Genomic DNA, 27,535 nt, shown 5'->3' on the forward strand with positions numbered 1-27,535 from the left:
CAATTGCTAATAAAACATTTATTACGCAGGAATCCCTGAAGTTTCCAATGTAAATTTAAGTCCATTCAATATCTGCATTAATCCACAAAAGTTTTTTAGAAAGAAACATACATATATTCTGATTTTTGTACATAAATTCTTGGGTACTGAAAACTCCACTGCAAGTTGCAAGAAAGTACATAGCCTGAACATTTTAGTATGAGAAACCCAGTCTGGCACAGATGAGATTTATAAACCCAGTTATACCCAGTCTTATTTCTAAAGAACTAGTGACAATACACCATGTATTGCTCTCCTCTGTTTTCCTGACTTCCATGCTCAACTCACAGAAGTTAGGAGTGGGACTAAACTGAGTCATGCATCTTCTATATCTCCTCCTGAACGTAACGGTTTTTCGTAGGAGTGGCTTATAAAAAGCTACAGAATTATGGATGACCAGCTAAAACTAGAGGGCTTTTAATCATTACCAAATCCTTTCACTAAGTCAGCAGAGGGCCTAATCTACACTTCTATTAGGGCCAACACTTTCCTGACCCACTCAGCATATGATATTTATTTGTTTATATTTCAAATTTCTTTCACCACCCATCTCCCCCAAAGGGAAGCTTCGTCTTTTTTCCCTCACACATCAGGGCTAGGTGTTGCCCCCTCACTGCAGAAATGACTGAGGAAAGGTACAAACCTATAATAGAAAAAAAATGTCTTTGATGACCAAGAAGTCATCAGTGAGCTTACAGAAGATCAACACCTGGAGAAATTTCATGTGAAACACAAGAAACCCTATGCAGTGCAAAAAAAGTCCTTTGCATCCTTTATTTTGAACCCAGAATGGGTTGTTTTTAGGGACTGAACTCAAAGGAAGGAGTTTCTATTCCTATTTCATATTGCACTAGCCTCTGTAGAAGGGATCTTTCATTTCCTACTGTATTTAGAACACATTCTTTATATAAGGAAAAAGAAGATCAAGTTTTCTTTAGTAGACTTATTGTGAAATCCAAATATCAGTTTAAAACAATGCCCACTAATTATCCTTACTTTTGAACATTATTATTACTATTATTATTCAAAAAGGGAACGTAAATTACAGAATATATTATTTCAATATCGAACATATGCTACTTATAAAAAAGATACAAGAGCAATCCATAAACAACATAGCAAGATGCCACAAATAAAATATGTTTACATTTGACCTTTAGTTAGCTCATTTTGTTCTCTTTTATGCTAGTGAAAAACTAATGGTGTTTTGGAGGTTGTGGGTGCAGTTACAAGAGGTATGGCATCCCAAAGCTTACTAAATCTACTGAAACGTTAAGCTTAAATTCCTAAAATTCATCATAACTACATAGCAGGCGTTTACTTCTACTGATACTTCACTGCTACAGTTATGCTGAAAGATCCAGGAATGGGACTTTATTATACTCCAAGGAGCTCAAACCACTTACATAGAGAAAAGTTATTTTTACATACATACATATATATCACACTAATCCCTTCTGGAGTGAGTAACAATTATAGAGAACACAAAAAAGGACAAATAAATTGTACCACAGAGAAGTCAGAGACATGAGATAAGAAAAGGAAACAAACATCGCTAAAATTAGTACACATATACACCATTCCCCACCGTTCTCTATTCCTTCAACCCTCACAAACTACCCCAGGCATCCATTGCATTCATACACCACTTCATAACTTGCAATTGTTTACTCCATTTTTCCTGTCAAGCACAGTCAGCCAAGTCTTTGCTACATTCATTTGCAGATCCATACTTTTTGTTGTACCATTCAGTTTATCGAACATGCATTCAAATTGCTCAGGATCTCAGCCAACACAGAATTATTTGCATACAAAAATACATGTGCATTCATGTCTCCAACCAATACACCTGGAACATGACATTTATGTAAACATACATTAAACAACTAAGGGGCCTTAATAACAAATATCCTTGCTCAAGGATATTCCCTGCTCAATTCTGAACTATTTGATAAATATTCTATTGGCTGGAGTGATTGTTGTATTTCTATCATATGCTCTTCTTATCACATTCAGCAACCAACTTCCAACTCCATGTGTGCACAAAACATTCCATGATTCAAACCAATTCATTTTATCATATACTTTCTTCAAATCAACAAACGTACAATAATGTTCATATATTTTTCAATGACTTGCCAGAGAGCAAAAAATATGCAAACTGCAACATAAGGCTGTACGGCATTTCCATTTTTTCTCATTGCCACTTCTTGTACCCTTTCAATCAAAGGGTGCCAACACCTTCCCAGGCATACTTAACAAAATAATCCTTTTGTAGTGTTTGTATTCACTGTTGCTACCTTTCCCTTTATCTAATGAAACAATAAGAGCATTCCTCCAATTATCAGACACATATGAAGTCTTCACATATCTACAAAACTGGTTACACCAGCCCCTCCATACAAATCTTTAAAATATACCTTCCACTATTCCCTTAGGTTTCACCCCAAATCATTATATCACTTTCATTTTTATTCCATTTGCTTTGCTAAATTCTCCTTGTTTAGCCTTTTTCATCCACTTCCAATCAACGTTTGATTTTCATTAAAATTGCACTGCATTTTCTTTACCTTTTTAAATCTTAATTGTTCTGTGCTTGTTTGACAACATACTTGGTAACCATCTTTTTCTCTATATACGTATCAGGATTACATTCCCCACGGTTGTAGTAGTTTCTCTAGAAACTCAAATCACACTCAAGAGTTCTCAAGGGAAAGTCAAGGACAAGGCTCAGGAAGATAAGTAGCTTTAATCGCAGATAGAAAACAGCCCTAGTAACAACAAACAGATTTTGCAGTCTAAGAATCTAGCCATTTATATTGTGTAGCCCCACATTTTAAATCTTGGATCGTTTTTCCCCACCTTGCTTTGAAATAGATTTTTGCAGCCCATTTTTCAGGCTGAGCTGCTGATAGCACCTGTACTGAGTTTACACAATGGGCTTGTCTGTTCCCAGACTCGGTTCCTGCCTTGCCAGCTCCAGTTCTCACATCACCTCCCTTTCTATTCTAATTCTTCTCTGTAGGCTTGGAATGGCCTCCTCTTGATTTCCATTTGGTCACTGGCTGAAGTTGGCAAAGTCCCTCCCCCTTGCCTGTCTACTCTTCCCTCATCCTGGCTAGTTATTTTTAGTTTTTTAGGGAAAAGAGGCACATGGGGAGAAAAATATCCATTTCTTCTTCACCCTCCTCCTGCCCAAAGATATCAGAAAGCAAAATGTTCATTTCTTCTTTGTCTGAAGTCAGAGCTCCTCCTCTTACGAGGGTCTCTATTTCCCTCTCCTCCCAATCACAAGAGCAGAAAGAATAAGGAATCCAGGTCCTCCACAACCTTGTCAGCAACTCCCACCATCCAGATCTTTTCCCAGCACTGTCATATGAGGCAGTCTTTGTTTCATTCAGTTGTCCTCACTCTCCCCCTTCCACTCAGTTAGTAGTATCTGCTGGTACTGAAGTTAGAATGAAAGATGAGTCACAAGACTTGTGCATGTCAAGGTAGCAAGGATGGAATGAGGCAAGGGGCATGGATTTCCTCAGCTATCTTCCCATGATGATATAGAAGCATTGGGCTCTTTTCATTCTCTTCTTGCCTCACAGCAGTCTCAACTTCTGATTTTAAATTAATATATACTTACATGAATATTTGTGGGATGTATCTTATTTCACTTAGTCCTATTTTAAGTTTTCCTTCAAAAGAAACATGGATATACACTGTTCTTCTGAAAGTTGAACATTTATGTTTATAAATGACAGGATAGTAAGGTACAACACTTTATCTTGTGTTTTATTCTGTAATTCTCCTTAAACATATTTAACAATCTTCCAAAAAATCTACGATGTTTCAGTCAAATTATATTCATAATTACTTGGTGGTTTAATCAAAAGACTCATTTGCATTATCTGTAATCTTTAACACTCATCTGTATCTACAGAGATCCCATTCAGAGACCAGTCTAGAAACAACTTTTTCTGTAGACGGAATCAACTATAAATAAGCCTGGGGGAATTTTCTGTGACAGCCAATGGTAAACCATAGGAAGTAACTATAATAGTGATTTAGAGTTCTTCTCTGGTTTTCATCCAGCTTTTCCCTCTTGTGCTTCTGTTCCATCTAAAAAGGAATTTTTCAAATGTTCTAATTTCCCATTCTAGATGCAATCAATCCTAGCTATAGGTGCATCTAATCCAATTGTTATGGTATGTTCATGGGCCAGCTCTAAAAAGGAAAGGAAAGGGGGAAAAAACCCTCTATTTTCTTTCAATGGCCTCTACTGCAATCTAATGCAAGTCTAAGGACATAACTACAAATTGATCTACCACAGAATCCTTGCCCATTACAGAGACTTCTAGGGAGCATATTAGTTCATTCAAACTGAGCAGAGAACTCTAGCAAAAAAATAAAAAAGCAAAGCTATAACCACACAATGCACAATGGAAAATCAAGAATGTTATTTTCCCTAATTCTTTCAATAAACTTTTAATCGAGGATTAGTATATTTTTCAAGGAACTTCAGTTTCAGAAGAATAAAATGAGTATGTTGTTGATTTAGCTCATTTAAGTTCTATATAACTGTGCTAGGTCCTGCACTATTCCTACTTCCCATGGCCATTTGCAAGTGGAATAATTTTGCACAAAGCCCCAAACATAGTGATGCTAAATTATCTTTCTTGACTTACCTGCATTTGTGATAGGCAATAAAAGCATTAATAAACTCCATAGGAAACACTTACAAAGACATACCCAGCTTTACTCCAGCAGCATGGTACTTTAGTTTTATCTGAGTTTATACTTACAAAAGATCATGTGGCAGTATCAAGAGAACTTCACTGGAATTGATTTTTATAGTGCAATCCTATATGCATCTATTTAGAAGCTAAATGCTTTTCAGTTCAGTAATAAAGTGATTACACAATTGCAGCCAATTTCTTCAGGTGTAACCCTAGAACCAAGTAGACATAAAGAGCGCTTATTTCTTAAGAATTTCTTTATTAACTGAAATTTTCTGTTAAGTCCATGTCTACCTGAGGTAAAAATAACAATCACAAATAAAAGGCATTTGTGGGCAGAAGAAGGCATCCCAGTTGTGAAATCTTGTCCTATTTCCAAGATTGTTTTTGGCATATTCCTTCAGATCAAGATATTATGGTGATTTGAAGCCTTTAAGCAGTAGAGCTCATGGCCTTTTGAACTTTCTCTTTTGGGAATGCTCTAAATATTATTATTATTTCAGTGTTAACTTGTGTGAGCTATTCTTTAGATGCTACATGAATCAGTTGAAATGGAAGATAAAGTATGAATATACTACAGATATACAGTAAATAAATATGGAAAATGGTTGTTCCACAAATTTTTAACATTTTTTCCAAATATACAGTATCTTAAAGCTGACTATAGATTTCATGCTGCCATTAAGTATTACTCCCCCTCAGATAAATAATATGGTGATCCATTTTATACTGCCATATAAATATTATTGTATTAAATATGATTATTTAACCAGTCATATTTATACAGTCATATAAATATGATTGGTTAAATATGAACCAATGTGGAACTTGTTTTTAATTCAAATGATCACTGACCATTGGGAGAAAAAAGCCATTAGTGTTTCTAGACAAACTTCCAATAATGGCTAAAACAAGGATCTCTGCTTTAAAGAGTTTTTTTTTAAAATCTTGCTTTTCATAGCTCAGTTGAATTTTTAAAAAATAAAATCCATCTCTCAATGGTAGGTTCAATTTTTAATAATCTTGGGATTTAAAATCTAATGGTAAATATTAACTGATTTGAGGTGATAAGAAAAAGATAAGCTTACAGAATTCGGAAGAACTTTGTTCTTCCTCAGTCAAAGTTCAGTGACATCATTAAAGTCTTTGATCACATCTCTTCTTTCAAACTCAGAATGGGGGATAAAATGACCCTTTGCCTGCAGTGAGGAATTATTCCTCTGCCTAGGGTTCAATTCATAATGAAAAAGGAGATGGCACTAACTGGACACAAGTACTGTTTCTGAAAGATACACATATCACTCGCTCCCAAATGGATATAAACACCTATATTATTTCCTAAATATCCTGGAATCTTGTACAGTAAAACAAAAGCGGTTTTCATAATAATTCTTCGTAGTTTATTAATTTTGTTTGTATTAACATATTTATTTCTTTTCTATGCTTGACCACTATGTAATGCATTGTACTACATTGTACAGATTACAATGTAGATTGCATATGTCAGGGAAAGGTGGGATATAAATCCCAGGATAAATAAAGTAAAATTGGTAACTCATGTAACTGAATTATCCTTCATACAAAAAGAAAAAGAAAGAAAAAGAAGCACACATATGGAATATTAATATAACATGAAAGAAGAATATAAATATATCATGAAAGAACATACAATTTTTCAAAGTTAAGTAAGCATTTATTTAGGTGAGTTCCAGGCTACAGTCAAAAACATTATATCCCAGATACAGATTTATAATTTCAATAGCAACTCCTCCTAAACACTTGTATAGTATAGCAATTGTATTTATCAGTTTAAATTCTCAACAAATAATCCACATTTCACTATACTTCAGTGGGGTAATGGTTAGTACTATATTTCCATTGTATTAATTGAATATTTTGCTTCTGCATTCTGAAGCACTTATTTTTTTCAGTGCTGACATAGAATTATTTACAACATACTTAAATATAACACCCTTTCCTCAACTTTATGTTATCAAAGCCTAAAGACTGCTTGTGCATTATACATAGTGAAGCAGCAGAATTTGAAAATTATACTTACAAGAAGAAATGCAAAGAGACCTTAAGTATTTGAAGCTTTATTCTCTCCACTTATATACCATCCACCTCCCAACATTTTTAATGAATCTAATTGAGTTTCTTGAATGGAAGGAACTGTCGTTTATTATCTCTCTCATCAGGTGATCAATGATTTCATTAATAAGACAGATAACAAGGCTGTCATATTATCGACACTGTTATGAAAGATGATCCCAGTTTCCTGTTCCATTTTCCAAGCTCTGGGATTCTCTATGGCAGCTCTGAATCCATTCAATATTTTCCACAGACAGAGAAAAGTGAAAATCCATTTTGAAACCAATTTCAATTAGGATCCAAAAGCTGTTATCACAGGTGTCGCAGAATGGGCCCGTAAGTGGAAATGTCGCCTATCCATTCTGAAATGAAACCTTATCAGAGGCTACAAAGATGGCTGAGGACAGCCTATCTGTAAATTACTTTTCACCCTGTGTTAACTCAACCCTAGTTCTGTCATATGGAAGGCTTCTCCATCCACTTGTTATAATCTAATGACTAAGTAGGCCTTGCACCAGAACTACTTTTATTCTGCTCTAGTTTTCCATCCAAGCACAGTGACATAATGCAAATAAATCTAAAGAATGTTGGACAATCCAACTTACATAGGAAGAGAATTAAAGCTCTCTTATTTTATTTTATTTTATTTTATTTTATTTTATTTTTATTTTTATTCCATTCCATTCCATTCCTTTTCATTTCATTTCATTTCATTTCATTTCATTGGGTGTGTGGGGAGAGAATGGATTTGCATTCGGAAGACTGTCTCCACCCACTGCATTCCTGGTGATTTTTCAATTGCAAACTCCAAGGCCCAGTTATTTCATTAATTCAGCACCCAAGTAGGGAGGCTTTTCTCTCACATCTTTCAGACTCCTTTTAGAAAATTATCCCATGACGGAGGATTTATTCAGTCAAAGACCTCGGACTTTCAGAGGCAACAAAAGAATCAAGAGACTTTCTGGTCCACCTGCCTGGCAAATGATGAGGCAGGGAAAAGCCTCCCCTAGAGATACCAATCAAACCATTGTGTGGCACAGTCAGACCTTTTCAACTGTCAAGCCAGGAGAGCAGGAAAAGAGATGAAAGAACTCAGGATGAAGCTTCCATTTACCGAACCATGTGGGAATGGTCTCCAAAGATTTAATAATTGGGATGGAACTCAACTTTCTGCAGAGGGAGGCAGAAAGCATCAGCATAAGAGAAAAGGAAAGGGAAGATAGCACAGCTCACGCTTACTGAAAGGCAAACTTTTCAATGGGATTTCCTGGAGGGGAAAGGGGGAGAGAGAGAGACAGAGAGGAGGAGGAGAAGAAGAACTTTTAGGATTGCCACTACCAATTTGTAAATTAACCATTCCTGGTTAATCTGGAAAGAAAACAAAACATTATTGGCATCAGTGGAGTAGATTTTCCATTTTTCCCCACTCATGTTAAGGATTCCTTCAAAACAAACCTTTCCATTTCAATTATAGCTGCATAAGTTTGCATACGTTTAGTATTTTCAAAGAGAACTAGATCAAGTTTTAAAAAAACATGAAATAAAACCTTGATAATCTTCTGAGCTATATTTTCAACACCATGGCTACAGTGTAAGGAAAAGTAAGCTTCTCTCCATTGTCAAAATAATCATAAGTAATAATAAAGTCTTGTTACCTTACATACTATAGTCAATAGAATATAGAGTATTTGCCTCTAAGTAGTTTGTTAGGACTGAAAATGTTTTATGAATCTGTAAAAACTATGGAATTTGCCCACCAAAGAGTTTATGGGAGATGAGCCAATGTAATTTTGGTGGGCATGCTGCTACCTCTACCAACACTAACAATGATTAACCTGTTAGGTAGCAAACTGTACGCAAATTAGTGTTTTAAACAATCACCTATTTTGCTTCACACAAAACTAGGTAAAATACTTAGTATTTGTTGAAATTCACATTGTAATGATTTTTTTTTTTACTGGACGTTTTAAATAAAAATACATTTGGTGATAATTCCTGTTCCCTTGGCTAGGCCAAGGAAGGGAGGATAATGAAGTAGACATTCTTGAGTCTCCCAAATAGAGTAAGAGAAGAATATTTGCCATATGAAGCTTTCAAACTGTGATCAATATCATAGATATCAAAGATCAGGATGTTCCACCATTCCTATTTTGTACTATGAAATATCAAGAATAGAAACCCAACAGGAACCTCCAAAATGAGTGTAACAACATAGTTAAGTGGTAGGTACAGAGAACAATTGCTGATGTCAGATTCAAGCCACAGAAGCTAAAACAACAGTATCAAACAGAATCCTAATGTCTGGCCTGAACATAGGAGGTAAATGCTGACCCATATGAGACATGATTCCAGGGACAAACCCCATGAGACCACATTGGTCACCTGAGTGAAGTGGCTAGAAAGCCATTATGAATCCCTCCTTCTGAAGCAGACTCAGGATGTTCCTGCTGTGTAGCAAGTGACATCAAAGAGGAGCAGCACTGAGGTGTTGTGTGTATCAAAGCTCTGGAGGGCAAAGTTCCTCTTAGGGGAGCAAAAGCCAACTGAGCTTTGGTACTGACAAGAGTAAACACTTCTTTGAATGAGTCTTCTAATTCTAGTAGCATTACTTTTTAGCAGTGAATACAGACGTCAATTCAGCAAACCGTGCACAACAAGCATTTTAAGAATATTTGAGATGGGGGTAGGGGTGGGTAGATTGTATTTCCATAACCAGAACACTTAATTAAAAAAAACAGTCCTTAGACATAGAAGAGAAAAAAGAGAAAACATGATGAAATGTTCCTCCAACTCCACCAGCCTCATAGAAAAAAGGGGAATGAGTTCCTTTGGCAGGCTATCACTATATAGGCAATGTGGGGTGGGGGTGCTAGTCTTCTGCTTTTTAGCTCAGCTAAGAACATTTCAGAATATGAGTCTAAGTAGAGCAAGCCCATTAGTATGATGCACAAAGCTCACAAAAGATAAGAAAAGCCCACTCTTCTTTCATGACCATAACATCTAGTACAACATTATATATAGGACCTAGTAGTATGCTACCTTTTTCTCCACATCACTGTTTGTTGCTGACAGATGCACAACTCTTATGATGTTAGACAGTTTTAAGGGGAATGCCTAAAACAGTTCATGTTTTGAAATCCAAGCACAATGCGTGGCACAGGTATAACGTTAACCAAAACACACAGAGCTCACCAATTTCCAGTTTCTTTCCATTTCTTCTAATCAGTAAACCAGTACTATACAACTAAGAAACCAACATTACTGGTTTCATCTGGAGTGGGGAAAATAAGATATACATATTAAAAACATAAGGTCAATAAAATGCAATTTCTATGAAATAAAATCCTACTGATAATTTCTTTCTCCCCTTAAGAATCCTCAACATGGCTTCTCTTCTAATAAGACTAAAATCTATTAAATATCTTTGTCTCCTTCATTCAGGCTTCGTTTCAAGTTACTTCACCATTAAGATAGCAATTTCTGCTTTCTGTCACATTAAATATATTCTCAATAACTATCTGATTCTGCTAAAGGTAGTCAAAGGCCATAACCTACAAAAACCCAGCAGAAATATTTAAGCATAAAATGTGTATGTATAGAATAGTATAGCATAGCATAGCATGATTCTATACTATAATTCTCTCTAAATCATAGCATACAAATAAATAAAAGTTACAGATAAGTCAACAATGTCCTGAATGTGTGAATACATGGATGCCCATTACACTATTCCCCTGCCTGGTAAGCAACGTTATGCAAAGTGCAGAAGAGAAGTAAAGAGTAATATGCCAAACAAATTAAAGGCATGAGATGAGAAAAAGAAAATATATACTTCGTTTACACCAAGACCATTTCTTGGACCTCTCTATACCCCTTTAACTCTCCAAAACAACCTGGCTTACACCACATCCATATACAGTACTGTTTCATACTCTGCTTGAGCTCACCTCTCTCTTTTTGAGGATTTCATCAATGCTCTCCAGGCATCTTCCCCTTCCTCCCTCTTCTTTCATATTTTCATTTTCCAATTAAATCCACACTGGTATTCATTCAACCATTCTATGACCAAACCACTACTACTTTTGTACTGCTCATTCACTTCTGTAATCAGTCCACATTCATTCAGCATCCATTCATTCATTTACAACACACTTCTTTAGTACCTTTTTGCCACTACTTCCAACTTTTTTCAAGTTTCTCCTGACAAATCCAACTGTCACTTCCGTATAATTAATGGACACTATCATATCCAGCATTTCAATTTTCCATTCCTAGCAACAGACCACACCTTCCTTACTTACTACCACCATTTGCATGTCTTACAATTTCTCCATCTCCGTTTTCCCAGCTTGAATGAACAGTTTACCATGCTACATTCATTAATCTACTTGCTCTGGAGTTTTTGCCATTTTATGTATACCCTGTAATCCTTCATTCTATTTTCTGTGTCAAACATAACTACTTGATTCTTGAATTTCAGATCCGAAGTCCTCACTGCATCACACTATCTGTTTATTGTGTATCATTCACATTCTCAGATAACAACTCAGCATCATCTATGTACCAAAGTACAGGTATATATGTGTGTCCTCAGCAAATGCACCTCTTATACATTTCTTATACATTTATCCATAAATACACTAAACAACAAAGGGACATCATGCATCCTTGTCTTACTCTCTGTTCGATACTTAAGCATTCTCGCACATGATTTGTTTCCATCACATACCATTCTGATTACATTCATCAAACAACTCCATACTTGTAAAAAACAATCCATCATTCTAGCCTATTTACTTTATCACACAATCTCTCTAAATCAACACATGCCCAATAAACTTTCCTTCCCCCATTTATACTTTGCTCAAGGACCTGCTGGATAGCAAAACTTTCATGTATGCACCCTCTGCCCAACATAAAACTTCACTGCACTTCCTACATTTTGCACATTGCCACCTTTCATTCTCTTTTAATCTGAATTTGGACAAATGTCTCCCCAAGCATACTTCACATACTAATCCCCAAAGGCTTTTGCCTTCACCTTTCTCTTTATATAGAACAACAATCACAGCATCCTTCCATTCATTGGGCATGTATTTAGTCCAACCACCTGCTCAGTGCAGGAATCCACTAAACTGTCCTCAAACAGTGGCTATCCAATCCCCCTTTGAAACCGCCAAAAAGACAGACTCCAATGTTATAGGCAAGCTGTTCCACAGCTTAACAGATTACACCATCAGAAAAATTATCCTAATATTCATCTTATTTTGAACCCTCTGATCCTTGTCCTGTCATTGGTTGCAACAGAGAACAAATTCATTCCCTTTTGTCCATGGCAACCTTTAGGTATCACCCCAGTCTAGTCTTTTTTTCCAGTGTTTTGGAATCTTTCCTCTGAATTGTGCAGTCAATTTCTTATTGCTTTCAATTATATACCTGTTAGACAACATAAATGACATCTCCATGCCCTTCTTATTCCTAAAAGACTAGTCCTTCAACATTGGAAAGACAAATTTATGGCCACAATCACTCACTGATGCTACTTGGGACTCATGAACAAGTTGCTTATAGACACAGATTATGCATGGATAATTACAATGAAATAATAGGATCGTCTTTTATTGAAACACGTATGTTTGTGTGTGGGTGTATGTATGTATTTGTTGCTGTTGAAGCATTGTATTATTTTTTATTTTTATTATTGCCTTATTTTTTTTTAGTTCTGTTTTGTTAATAAAATAAAGCAAAATAAATTTAAAATCTAAAAGTTTTGTCTTATACTAGATCTTCCTTCTATCCCTCTTTGAACATAGGGATTATGTTTGTTCTTCTCCAGTCTTGAAGCACCTCATCAGAAGTTTTCAAAGTGGTTCTGAAATCACTTCTGCCAGCTACTTAAACAATTCCAATTAATTAAATGAATAAAGCAGCACTGGAGACTTAGATTTCTTTAAGGCAGCAAGATGGATAAGTCTGCTTAGGGCAGCTACATTCCTGCCCCTTGCCCCCACTCTGTGAGGAAGGGCTCTCTTCCTATTCTGAGAAAGGACATATACAAAGAAGGTGTTAAACACTTTTATCTTCCCTATTCCCTGTTATTATTTAACCATCTATCTTGTGCAACAGAGCAACACCTCCCTGATGCTTATTTTACTTCAAATGCACTTTAAAACAGTATCTGATTTTAAATTACACCCTTCATCTTTTTCTGAGCTTAAGCCTTCCTGACTCCATCCTACAAGCTCAAACCACCAGTTTGCACTCCTTAATAGACTGCATTAGTAGAAGCCATTGCTTCTCTTTCCTATACATCTTTTTTGCTTCTCAATGAAGCAACTATTCATCCATACAGACTTCAAGCTTTTCCTATTTTTTCTTCACACAGTAGACAATTTGTACTCCTTAAAATTGTTCTGTTAGTATTGCAAGCAAAAGCCCAGCAAACACGTACAAGCATAATGACTGGCAACACATCCTTCCCATTTCAACAGAATATTAATACACTGATATAATCTACCTGATGTGATTAAAGTATCTGTTATAAGCTTGCTTTTATTAAAAAAAAAAAAAAACAGCAACAAATTTGTGAGCACATACTTTGAAATTTCTTACCAGTGCCAATATTCACTCTTTATTCAAGTTTCAGCCTGGAGCTGAGTTTAATGGCCAAGAAGCTGAAATTAAGGTTTTGTAATGGAAACGTTGGCAGCTTCTGAACACTTACAATGCTGTTTTAACTCTAGAGCTTAGTTTGTTGTTAGCTAATTACAATGCCAGTATTCTATAAGGGCATAACTTTTGGCTTGCATAGATTTTCAGGAAACTGAAACTGCAAGGTATTAATAGGTTTCCGTGGATGAGAAATATACACACTAAAGGTACTTTTCACTCACAAATCTCATTGACATGAATCTAACTCAGGTTGGCTGCAATCTACACACTCCAGAAGATTTAAGGCAGCCAATAAATTAAATAAACAAACAAAAATTTTAAAAGCTTTGCTGTCACCAATATTCCCTCAAAACTACCTTCTTGGGCCTTTAAAATCATGAAATTGAAAAAAACGTGTCAGATTTTGAGTTAAATACTAAAAGTGAATCTATTTATAAGAATTTTATTAAGTTTCAAGCAAAGACAAAAGCTACAGAAAAATAAAAAACTACAAAGAAAAAAACTAAAAAAGTGTAGAAACACAAGAGAAAATTTTTCAAAAGTTACAAAAAGAGGTGACTTTTTAACAGCAAGGATATACAAAAATCAATCCCTTTATCTATATTAAACCAAAATCACATTATTTCTGTAAATCATTCCATTGGCACATTGTGAAAATCACTAAATAGTTACTCCCTCCCCTTATATTAAAAAAAGAAAAATTATATAAACCTCCTAATCAACTTCCTCCCCAAGATAACATTTATTTAATTATTTCCTTCTTACTACTATTCTATACATTTGTCTATTATAATAAAGATCAAACTAAAAAACAAATTGTCTGCCATTGTACTTGATAATACAAAAATTTTAATAATCTTAATCATATTAAATCCAAAACCATCCAAATAAACATTATTTTTTTATTATGCCCTGATAATCTTAATCCAAATCATTAAAGGTAAATGAAATCAGCCAGACCCTAAAAGCAATCCAGATAAATATTCTTAAACCCTTATCCCACTTCAAAAAAACCCAGAGCATTTACATATCCCCACAATGCGCAGTTTCCTTTAAAAAAAATCAAACAGCCCACTGCCTCCCTCAAAAACTCTGACTTTTCTTCAAGAGACCTCCCATACATAATAACCCCTTCTTTTCCATGGTATTCCACCAGAAGTTCAATTTCACTTGTGGCTTGCAACTCGCTCTCTCCCTTAAATTTCTCCAACTTGACTATCCAATCTTCATCCAGCATTTCAATAGAAATGCCAATCTCACTCTTAGAAGAGACATTTCTGTCACTGTTAAATTCCTCAGTTTCATCCATGGCATCCCCATTTTAGACCTCATATTTTCCACAATATCCTGAATGCCTTGCATAAAAACTTGGTAGGAATCAGGAAGAATCTGTTTAAAATCTTGGTGGAAGTCAGAGAAAGTCTGTTTAATATCCTCCATGTCTCACGCAGTAGGTTATGGCGCCACATAGAAGCTTAACCAGCAAAAGTCGAAGAAATGAAAGAATTCCCGAATGTGTTTACAGAAATGAAAGTGAGATATGCAGACATTTCCCCAGGGAAAGTAGCAGCAGAAAACTGAAAGTTCAAAACAGCTGTTTCAATGTGTAGGAAAATGCTAATATCTTCAAATTTAGTACAAAAATAGTAACAAGACGACAATTATTTACTCTCAATCCTCCTTAATATTTGGAGGAAAAACAAAGCCCAAAACTTAAGAATTTTTTTAAAAAAAATTAATCCCCAAAATAACGATAAGCACCAAGACAGCCCACTTCTGCTTGCTGTAGAAAGCCTCTCTTAGGGTACACATACTTAAAAGAAATATAAATTGGGTAATTTAGAAATGGAGTGGCTGGTCTTAGTGTCCCTTTAAGGCTACAGCACAGCTTGGAAAATGATGACCTCCCAGTTCCCAGCTAGCTCTTACCAGTCAAACGTGAATGCTGTTTGCGATCTTTTGGCTGCAAGCAGCCGTCCATAGGACAGATGGGATGATTCCAGGTGTTTTCCTTTTTCCAGAAAAACACTCCTGGGCTTCAGGAAAAACCTGTCCGAAAAAACTGCCGCATTGTCAGTTCTGCCCATTGAGCCCGCAGGCACAGCTGTTCAATCCCCCATGTCCCCACTGGAAGTCGCAGGTTAAATACTAAAACAATCTGCAGCCATTCAAACAACCGTTTGATTTACATAATCTGCTAACATTTGTCCTGAAATATTCTTGATTCAAAAATTATGTTCAGTAATTGGAATATCTGGGAAACATATTCCAATTTATTTTTTTTGTATTTTATTGATCAAATTTTGCCACCGCCCATCTCACCCCAAGAGAGGGACTCTGAGTGGTTTACAACAAAGCTAAAAAATTAAAATACAATAAAACCACAATAATTCATCAAATGTAAATTAAAATACAAAATAGAAATATAAAATAGAATCCAGATGGCAGTTAAAAGTTCTAATTCAGTTCATGTACAGTATATATGAGGACCACTTTAAAGCGCCAGCCATCCCCAAGAATGACTACTCCCCTTCCCGCCTCAGGCAAGATGGCAGAGGCAGGTCTTCAACTTTTTCCAGAAGGTCAGGAGCGATGGGGCTTGCCTTACCTCTGGGGGAAGAATGTTCCAAAGGGCGAGAGCCACTGCAGAAAAGGCCCACTTCCTGGACCCCACCAGATGGCATTCTCTTGTAGATGGGGTCCGTAACAATTAGGGAATATTACTTACAAAACAATCTTTAAAAAAATACGGAATTACACTGAATTCATGAAGTACTGTCAGGGACCAGATAATCTGTTTAAAGATCTATTTGATGTTCAGACCATGTCTAGAGCAAATCCTGAATCTGAAACTAGTTGGGTGCCACTGACAAGCTCCACCCAAAGAATATGGAAGTAGTGGATAGTGGCAATATGGAAATCAGTCAAATTATTAAGAATGTCTACTAACAGTAATAGGTCGAAGGATGTTTGACGAGTCTTTCCAACTTCTATAGAATCATTTTTATCAGGACAGTTGTTTAGACTGATAAACAGGAGAAATCTCCTACTTATCTCCTGCTTTTATGAAAAACTGTCCTATCTGGCTACTGAAGATAATATCATACTATTGTAATATATACTTTATTTTTCTGAACCTGGTGAAATAACAAATTGTAATGCTTTAATCTTAAATGGACAACAAAAATACTGAGGGCCATCTATTTAGGCTAATATCCTTCAAACAAACATAAATAATTCAAAGATTCAAAAAAGCTTCTACTCTATATGAGTAGAGGTTCTGCATAAAATTCTAAAAAAAGTTCATCCTGTCTCTCCATTCAGGACTTTTAGAAAGTAGTGGAACCAACATGAGAATACTGCGGACAGCCAAGAAAGCAAACCAATGGATCATTGAACAAATCAACCCAGAGTTCTCACTTGAGGCAGAAATGACCAGGCTCAAATTTTCCTAATTCGGACACATTATGTGAAGACCTGGCTCTCTGGAAAAGGCTCTAATGCTGGGAAAGTTGGAAGGAAAGAGAAGAAAAGGATGACCAGCAGCAAGGTGGAAGGAGTCAGTTTCAGTGGCGATAAGTGCACCATTGGGAGACTTGAAAGAACAGGTTAGGGACAGATCATCATGGATAAAATCTACTATGTGGTCACTTGAAGTTGAAAACGACTTGATAGTACATAATAGTGGAGCCAAGGAGAAAATGGCTACATTAGACAGCACCTCTTAGAGAAGTGACATTCAATTAATATATTATCCTATACATTTTGCTAATGAATCTGATATCTATAAAAAAAGAACAGTATTTAAAAGCCCAGACAGGTTTATGAGGTGAAACAGGAATGTCTCAAAGAAGCATGCAAGAACTTGTTTGGGTAAGCATATCAATGAACAAATTTAAAACAGCCTTACTTTGTTGCTATTTTTTTAAGCTATCAAACATTTTGCATGATCAAGCCTTTCAGAAAATAGCTACAATTTCAGTGAATTAAAAAAAACAACACCCAACCTGAATACTTGCACAGAATATATTTCATGAGTTGCTAGAGACCACTAATTACTAACGATATCAGTACTGCAGGGACAAAAAGGAACTTTAAGACAATACTTCCATTTCACTGTGAAAAAGTAAAAACATACATGAAAATATTAGTGCTTAACGTTTACAGTACAGTACTTATTGAGAACATGTTTATTTCAGTATAGTAATGATCCTCTTACACGTGGTAGGAAATAATACTGCTTATAAAACAGAAAAAACAATCTCATGGAATCACATGTCCTATTCATGCTTCCAACTAGCAAAATCCACATGAAACCTACTTTATGAAGATTTGGGGATCCAGCATGGAATGACAGAACATATCAGTACATTAATTCCTACACATGAAACTGTCATAGCTGACTTGCTCTGCATACAAACATGTATTTTAATGCCAGCATGAATATGTTCTGTTTGCTACTTTCAACCCATTTATCCTACCCAAAATTCTATTTTCTAGCAGAAGGTATTATTTTGTAGTAGAAGTTACTATTTTTACAATAGAACTGTACACTATTGAAGGATTTTTAATTAAATATCCATTACGTTTTTCTACAGGCTGAAAATTTATTTTATTATTAAGATTTATTAAATTTAAATAAATTTGGAAAATCAATGTATCATAGATACCTTTTTTTTAATCGGATGACCCAGATAACTTCCAGCATTAATAAATAAAAGCTGGGCTCTTTGTTAGAAAGAAAGGCCATCTTTAATCATTTCTTTGAAAATTAAGAAAGTATTCCTTATTCCACTATTCTAATCAGCTGTGACAATCAAGCAAAGCTTTAGTTGGTTAGTTGAAAAAGTTTAGGAACAATCTTGAGGAAGGACAGCTATCAGCCAAAAGCTTCTGCAGGTACTCCTCTCTGCCCCTGCATAAACTATGTGGGACAAAATATAAGCAGCTAAAATGTAGATTCATTGGATTTTAGGAGAAACGTGTTGCGTATTTTACTTTCAATTGTATCTTACTTGCTTTCAGTTCCAGCTCTTTCATTATATAATCCAAAAGTTCTACATGAAGTCAAGTGATGGCCTGTAGCAACCGATTCCTCTTATAAACACCATGAAGGCTATATCAAGAAACAGGAAGATTGCCACCAAACTGTCATTATCTGCAGGTCTTTTTCAGTCATATTTATTTAAAAATACTGATTCACCTGATTTACCATTTTGAAGGGAATCAACAGGATGTAGGAGAAAGAATATTTATTTGGGGGGGGGGGCTGATTAAATAAAATGTATCCATGTTTTACCGGAACAATCATCTTTTCTCCAAGAGTCTCGAAGTTCTATAGATATATTTACAAATTTAAATTCACATCTTCCCCAGAGTAATTAATATTAACACTCATCACATTCATGACTACATGGTGACTATCATAACAGGAGCTGAATACAGAAGCTTTCAAACAAGTTTTATGAGTGTGTGGTCCAATATATGCAAGATAAAGGAAAGAGTCACACCACCAATCTTTAGTTGCAAAAGTACATATATTGACTAAGACCTAACCAGCTTACTAAACTTGTTCGAAAAGATTTAGGTGACCCTAATAGAATTTGTGACTTCATGTTTTTAATATGACTTTTGCCACAATAAAAAAATGTGGTTTGAAAACTCATTCTGCTTCGATAGCAAATTGACATGAGTATCTTAAAACTAGTTTAATGTATCTAAGGATTTGGCTAATGAAGAATCAGACTATTATTTCAAAGCTATAAATTTATTACTTCCGCAGCATATATACTAAAATAAGAGCTACAACCTTATCTACATTTATTTAATTGGGAATAAATCTTACTACAGCTCCATTTCTACTTCCATAGTGATAGTAGATAATGGTGTGCAGGATTTCACTGTGAATGTTTTGAAAGTGAGTAAGACAACTCAAACTACTTTAAAGTTCCTCACTGTATCAGCTGTCTTCTTATACTACTAAAGACTATTCAATGTACTATATTTCTAAAAAGGCTGGTCTGTGCATTACCACAGCATATTTACCCTGACATTTGGTAACCAAGAGAATTCTAGCATGCAAATGTAATGGGACCTAATGCCTGGGAACTGGATGGGTAACTGAGGAAAAGCTTGAGCTAACAGGGTCTTCAACATGATGAACGCTAGTTGTCCCTGTAGGTGGAAGGGAGGAGGAGGAGGGTCAACTCCTTACCTACCAATCCCATGGAACTGATTCATGAGATCAGAAACCTGCAAATGAAGAGTAGTTTCCCCTCTTTGCCAGCTCTATTCTATCAGCCTGTAGATCGCAAAACAGTCTCCCAATGCCTATCAGCTCCTCTGAAAGAGTGCTATATCAGTATTCAGGCTCCATCTAAACACAGGTTCAGCACTCTTTCAGAAAAGCAGTACTTATATTAAAAGTACCCTGATAAACAGATAACAGGAGGGATGGTTAAGTCCCTTCCACTTCAGTGCAGAACCTTCTTTTCCACATGTTTGTTAGCTGTTAACTCAGGCTACTTGTAACATGCCTGTCATTTATTTGGGCTTGGCATCTGTTAGTTGGTTTATCTCTTTTACTAAGTCAGATCTTCCTCTGGTAGGGACAAGAAAAAATAGCTTGAATGATCCAGATTCCCCACTGCACAAACTAGATTGGCCCTGAGAGACGATGCTCAAGGACTAGAGAGGACAGAATATGACCACACCAATCTAAAGTGGCTGACGTGCTGAGTTGATCCTATCCTCTAGGGTTTCCTTGACTATGACAGCAACTGAATGGCTGGAAAAGCATGCCATGATTGTACACATAGTAAAACTGCACCAGCTTATTATCTGCTTAACATTACTTTAAAATCAGAACAGCTAAAACACTCTTAAAGCTGCCTCAGGTACAGTTTGAAGATGAGATAAAACATCATGAAGACATGAAAATAAAAAGAAGCTGTTAGGGAAGCAAATGCAGGAATGTCCATAATATTAATAAAGTAGAAATCATACATCTTCTAGTACCATCCATGGTTTACATATTATCCCACTGTAAAAGTAAGGATCATTAAGAAATATTTATTTATTTATTGAGATTTATAGGGCCACCCAACTCACTCATGGTGACTCTGGGTGGCTTACAGAAATAAAACCCCAAATACAATACCTACTACACCTCCCCCCCCCGACAGCAACAATACATTCAAACAAACCACTTGATGGGCTCTGCATCAACCTGGGATCCCCAGGCTTGCTGGCAAAACCATGCCTTCAGGGCTTTTTGGAAAAGTATTAAGGTGGGAGCCAAACTTATCTCTGCAGGGATGATGTTCCACAAGGAGGGAGCCACCCCAGAGAAGGCCATTCTTCTCAGTCCCACTAGATGGACCTCCTTAATAGGGGCACCTGTAACATACCCCACCTCCCCTATAACCAAACTCATGATCTCCTTAGTTTTCTCCATTTCCCATTAAAAATAAAGTAAAAGGTAAGAAATCTACGGAAACAAACTAGATTTTCTTGAATAAACATATAGCCACTGAACCAAATTCAGCAGCTGAATTTCCCAACCAGGGAAAGGGAAAAGAGCCCCGTGTGTTTGTGTGGAGTCTCTTTGGTAACTGATATCAGTGTTTATTCATCACTTGCACAGGGCCCTATATTATGGCCATCTGCCAGAAACTAAAACTGACTTATGCAAATTCAAGTAAGAAAACTGAAAAAATAGAGACATACAGTGTGTAATGTAAAAAAGATATACCTTGACTAATAAATATTGAAACTAACTAAAATAAATTAAGTGCTACATCTTTCCATATTGTGCTTGCCACTGGTGAAGTGAATTCTGATCTGCAAAAGTATATTGAAAATAATAACCATCAAGGTGCTACACAACTCTATGATTTATGCTTCAAATAGCACAGAGATATGTTTGAATGAATGGTATGCCAGAATTTTGGGAAGTAGTAGATGACTATCTTGCGCTACAGCCAGTTACTCTTGCTGACTCCTCCCAGCAACAGCATAGATAGCAAATCACTGAACTACAATTTTTGGTTTGTTATCAGAAAATTAAGCCATACATTGGTTCAGAATATGTGATAAACTATAGGGAAACTGATAGAATTCCTGAATTTCAACACCCAGCAGCCTGGCACCCATGGGTAACTGTGCGGTTATAAATAATCAGAAAGTTGTGATTCAGCACATTTGGAAGAAATTAGGTTGAGCCATCTCTACATTAAATAAACCAACCAATCCCCCAGTTATACCCATATTTTAAGGTTACCAATGCAGTTACCATTCTGTCCATAGAAACAAAGAGACATGAATATCTCTATATAAATATATAACCATTATATTCATCCCTATGTTGCACAGGACTGTCAGAGATCAGTCTGCATTATACAATCTATGAATGGCTTACTCACTAAAGCTCAAGTATTTTCCAGGCACAAAAACATTTCTAGAGATAAACTAAACCATCAACATGAGAACCTACAGTATATCAGCTTACAAATGTACTACCGTACCACAACAGTAATGCCTATCTGTTCCATTACCCATGAATTTTTCCATTACATCTTCCCTAATTGTTAGGGTTTCTAAAAATGTCATACTTATCTTTTTCAAGATTAGTTGTAGAGACCACACTTAGTATGCATATTGAATGTTTTATTTTAGTTAAAATCTAGAATGGTGGGTAAAAAAAGGTATCAATTCATAGTTATGAATTATGAAGACACTAGTATTAATCTTAAATAGTAATATGATTATAAATTAGGTGTGTTTCTTATTTAAGTAGAGACAATCAGTAACCCCAAAATATAGAAATTACTACTTCCAAATGAACTGTAACAGAAACAGTAGCCTCTTAAATATCACATCAATGCTTCCAAATAATAGTTAAGCCAGATCTAGACTTAATCATGCTTTAGTCTGAATGAATCACAGGGTCATTATTATCACGTCCCATTAATTTCAATAAAACAAAACATATTTCAAACACTTAGAGAACATTCTCTGCTTAATTTAATCTAATCAGGTTGCTGAGGATTCTGGACTTGAATCAAGATATAGTGATTAATGTTGAAATTTGGCAGCAGACTACCTCTTTTAAAACAATAAAAAACACTTCCAAAACATGAAACTGCAGGAAGTATTAACCACCACCCCTCCCGCCAAAATGAAAAGAAAGGACAGCTGCACCACTGAAAAACTGTGGTGGCACATTGATACCACTGCTGATATGCTGAGGAGGACAAGTATCAAACTGCAACAGCAGATTATGTACAGGCTGCAGGGGAGGTATACATTTCAGCAGTTGACATGCAGCCCCTGAATTGCTGTATTTCTTGAGACAGCATCCCTGGGCCACAAAGACAGGGCCTCTCCTCTTTCCAATTTTAGATTCATGGTCTTGCCTTTCCACCAGCTTCCTAAGGAGCACTTTCCAAGGCAGAGATGAAGATGTTCTGGATCCAAAAACCTTCCACAACATTCCACAGTGTTTCCAAGTGCCTATAACGATTAGACCAATACAAGAACTGGTCTAAATGAAGTCTATCCATTTGATATAATAGAAATCTGCTCCTGGGGTGGGGGGGGGGCTTGGATTTGAATTAATTTTCCCATGTCACACATATTGTTATATAATGACCAGCACAGTATGAGCAAGAAAGAGGAAAAAGAAAAACATAACAAAAGACAGAGGCTCTCATCAGCTGACAGATTATGAAGCAAATTCAAGCAGAAAGAGGAAAATCAAGAATCGCAATCCAGTGCCTTCTGTTATTTTACACTGTAGTTCCCATAATCCCTTCTATTCACCGTGCTACCTGGGGTTTGCTGTATAGTAGTTGTAGTCCAAAGCAATTCCTGCAAATTACATATTCACATCTCTAAACATGAGCATGTTTTCTCTGAAACATAATTGTTTTGTGTTCTGCAATTAAAGCAATCCAGGACAAGTAGATTCAGTTGAGAGGATGTTTATAATGGAACAGAACTGTTGCTTTTTTGTTTTTTTAAAGAAGAAAACCTCTTATTAATTTTTGACAGGACTTCTTTTCAGTCTTTTGTATTAAACAATTATCTAACCAGGGTAAGCAATTTCCATAGCAAAATATCAAGTATTTTAAATTCTTTCCAACTAATGATTATTTTCCAAAGTGCCACAACAGGAACTTCCTATAATAAATCACATTACCATTAATTACTCAGATTGGATAATTTGAAAGAAAAAGCCAAAATCTGATGCCAGAACAGGGCTCATTACAGTGAACACATTTTCCCATTCCCCTCTTCTGCCCCGCCCCACCCCTAAAATCCTTGCTTACTAACTTTAGTCTTACTTCAGATCAAACACTGAATCTAGGTGCGAACACTCAATTCCCATGGAATGCAGCTAGTAAATCTCTGCTGTTTCTTACCATTGGATGTTGTGCTGGAGGCCACAGCTTTCTCGCTGACATCGGTTCGAGTGGAGTATTTCACTATTGGATTCTCAACTTTTTTCTTCTCACCTGTGGCAGAGCTATGGGACTGAGCTTCCATGATGACTTCTCATTACTTCAGTTCTTTTCACGCAAATACCTGCATTAACAAACACATCTATAAGACTTCCTCCAAAGAGCAAGAAAAGGCCAGATAAAAAGCCTGCCATATTTCTTTCTCATAAGACGTTTTGCTTATTGGTGCTTAAAATACACAGGCCATCTCACAAATCCCATCAAAGCAACCTCAATTTATCATCTTTATACCCTTATCCTCAACTCCTAGGAGAATTACTCTGAAGTTAGGCTGAACAGGAATGAAATTAGCAGAGTCACTAAGAAAGCTTAATGTATTTCACTGGTATTATCCACTTAAATCAGTTACTCAGCCTTATTGGTGAACTACTAATTTTTAATTTCTTTACATTCATGACTCACCATTTACCCATATATTTTTAACATATTTGCATGGGAATACTTCTGATATCTTTCCTGCTCTGTCCCAAGATCAGGCTGTAATTCCAAACCCATCAGCTGAGGACCAACACTTCAAACATATATGATTAAGCAGAGGTTGAAATGTGAGTATCCTCAGTCCATTGTGCCTTATATCCAATTCCTTGAGTTGCTATCTTTAATGCTATATGTAAAACATTATCTTTAAATCAAAGGACGTTGGTTCCAAATGGTGTAGAAAAAACTAAAGCTTACAGAGGAAGCTGACTTATATTCCCTCTACACACATCCCCACCAGCCAAAAGCAATCTGTGAATAATTGCTAAGGGATCAGGCAGAAAGCCAACTCTTCCACTGTCTCCTCCTAGTTTGGAACTCTACAGCAGAAGCTGAACTGATCATCCATTTGACTCTCAATCCAAATATTTAAACTTTGACATTTACATCAGTCCAACCAAACCACAATGAATTATATCTTCAAGGTTGATCATGTAAACAGTTCATTTTGTTTGTTTTAGAAATGTAAGGCTAAAAAGGGTTATTGGAGTATGACACCTTTAAGGGGAAAGAAAAGAGGAAAGAGAGGATGAGAAGGAGAGTGATCACTAGTTAATTGTAAAGCCATTTAACAGCCCTACAATGCAAAATACTATGCCGCAGTATATTGCTATCCTATCTTGAATCTTCTACTTTTAGGATCACTTGTTGCTGCTGGCTTTTTCAATCTTTCTCGCATTCACATGACCTACTGGTTTCCAAGAAGAGTAACATAATCTGCACATCTGTTTAATGACAGCCTGATACCACACAAAAAATAATCCAGGAAGGAACACAAGTTTTCTGGAGTGTAATTTAGCCCAGTACCTGACAATATGTGCTAGCAAGTTTTATGACTGGTAATCAAGAATTATTTTCTACTGAGCTTGGAACCAATAAAATATAGGAACTAATGCTAATGTTGGCTTTAGCTATTTTATTACCTAGAGGAGAAAAAAAAAAAGATTGAGGCTAGCAGCCCACAGCAGTCACAATATAAAATAAGCTGGTGCCAGCAACAGCATTATTAAAGAGAGATACCCCAGATAACACTTTTCTGGGAATCTGTATGTGTCACTGTCACACATATATATGTCACTTGTAAATAATAAGGCAAGTCAAAATCATATGATCCTGGTTTACCAATGAACCAGTAGCATATACTGTTCCATTGTTCCTACCAGCTCTTTTTGCCACCAGATGAATCTGAGAACCCAAAGACGGCGCCATCACTCTTCCTGAAAAGACTTGGACCAGAGATTCCAGCTTGTTTCTCTCAGGTTCATACAACATGTTAAACAACAATTTTAGCAAACAGAAATTTATTACCCATGATTACTGGCAGATGCAGCCAGGAAAAAGAATGGAGAGTCAATGCAAGCCCCAAAGACTGAAAAGCAACATTATTTCATCCTTCACTATACTAGTACAAGTACAATAGATGTACTACCTTTGGTTTCAGTTGTCACTTGTTGACTCAGACTACCTTTGTTTTGAACAGAATTGCTCTTTCTACTTAGTGGCTGGTTTATTCTCACATATGCCTGGAGCCATGACTTCTATAGTAAAGAAAAGCAAATATCTATCAAACACATTAGCCTTTATTCTCACAATGCAGAAATGTGGCCTCCAGAGGAGATATCCTAGACAGTATGTTAGATCTACTCATGCCACCATGGGTATCCACTGGATCTTGCTGCTTTCAACAAAATGATGAAAGCAGTATTGCACTGTCATGCCTCAATCTCCACCCCTTTTGTTATGTGTGTGTGTGTGTGATGTTACAAAGTATGTACAAATGGAATGATGGTTTACATCACATCTGATGGTTTATATCACAGCAACATAATACTGCTTCTACCTCCACTCCCCTTCTATGGATTCCACTACATGCAACCAAATGTAATATAAACTGTCTGGGATCAACACAACTATTCTCTGTATGGCTCCTTTTTCTATTACTGTTCCTCATCTGCCATCCTTGAGCATGCTCAAAAACAGGTACTTTACTCAAGGCTCATACAGCCCACCATTGGCCCGTTCACTTTTATGGCAATATTTATTTCATTTTTCTAGTATAGTTAAGAAGACGTATGTAGGGAGAGCCAGCCCCAACTCATCCATGTAGATCATGTAAATAATCAGGACAGGTTCTAGACCTTTGAACAATAAAAATGATACCTCAATCTTTACCAGATATGTAAACTCATATCAATCTTTACACACTAGAAATGGTAAAAATTGCTTTGAAGCTATTTTTTGTTTTTATTTATTAATGAGTTGGAACATAAAAAGAAAAAGTAGAGCAAAAACAATGCAATTAATACACATGATGGCTTTTCATGCATGTGTTATGCGTATTCAAAACAGTTTCCCTAAAGGATGAGCATCATCCACCTTTTAATCATCCATAACTAATCTACATCTATGAATAACTCATTCATAAGACTCAAGTAACATCAAGTGTTTAATCCACTAAGTAATCCACAAATTTATCTTTCCAATTTTGAAGAACTGGTCTTCAGTGACAAGAAGGAGGTGAAGAATTCATTCTGTTCTCCAGTTGTCAATTTCATATACAGTTCAAAAGAATATGGACATCCCAAAATAATTACATGTTCTCAAAGTATAATTTTAGGATGTACTCATCCCTTTTTATACAAACATAATGGAATCCAATAAAGTTCAAAATAATATTTTTTATTGAATAAGCCATAGTCTAAAATCAACTGAATTTTTTGATACAGATGTTAAGTTTCCCATTGTTTAGACAAAATGGGGATCTCTAATTCTCACTGGGAGAATTTACAATTACAGCACCTATTGACATCTTCATATGAACCAGTGGCATTTTTAGCTTCAGAGACTTCTAAACTACTAGAAGTAGTCACCAAAACCTTACCGGGGGAGCTGGGGGGGCACCTATAATCAGCCTTTATAAATATTTATCAATAAATCAATTTGACATGCAAATGTTAAAGCCTTTGAAGCTAGTTTAAAAGTTATGTGTTTCCCCTTCAAAACACA

The 27,535-nt window shown here is 36.0% G+C and overlaps 1 protein-coding gene across 1 annotated transcript in view; it reads right to left on the minus strand.

Annotated features, from left to right (window-relative positions):
* The window catches only part of GLI3 (GLI family zinc finger 3), a 268,366-nt gene extending 244,264 nt beyond the window's left edge, over positions 1-24,102 (minus strand). The window contains exon 1 of the mRNA XM_063304165.1: positions 23,954-24,102. Within this exon, the coding sequence (XP_063160235.1) occupies positions 23,954-24,077 (124 nt within the window). The 5' untranslated portion in view covers positions 24,078-24,102. The remainder of the gene's footprint in view (positions 1-23,953) is intronic.
* Between the last annotated feature and the right edge of the window lie 3,433 nt (positions 24,103-27,535).

The sequence above is a fragment of the Candoia aspera genome, chromosome 4 (genome assembly GCF_035149785.1).
Source record: "Candoia aspera isolate rCanAsp1 chromosome 4, rCanAsp1.hap2, whole genome shotgun sequence".
NCBI classification, from domain to species: domain Eukaryota; kingdom Metazoa; phylum Chordata; class Lepidosauria; order Squamata; family Boidae; genus Candoia; species Candoia aspera.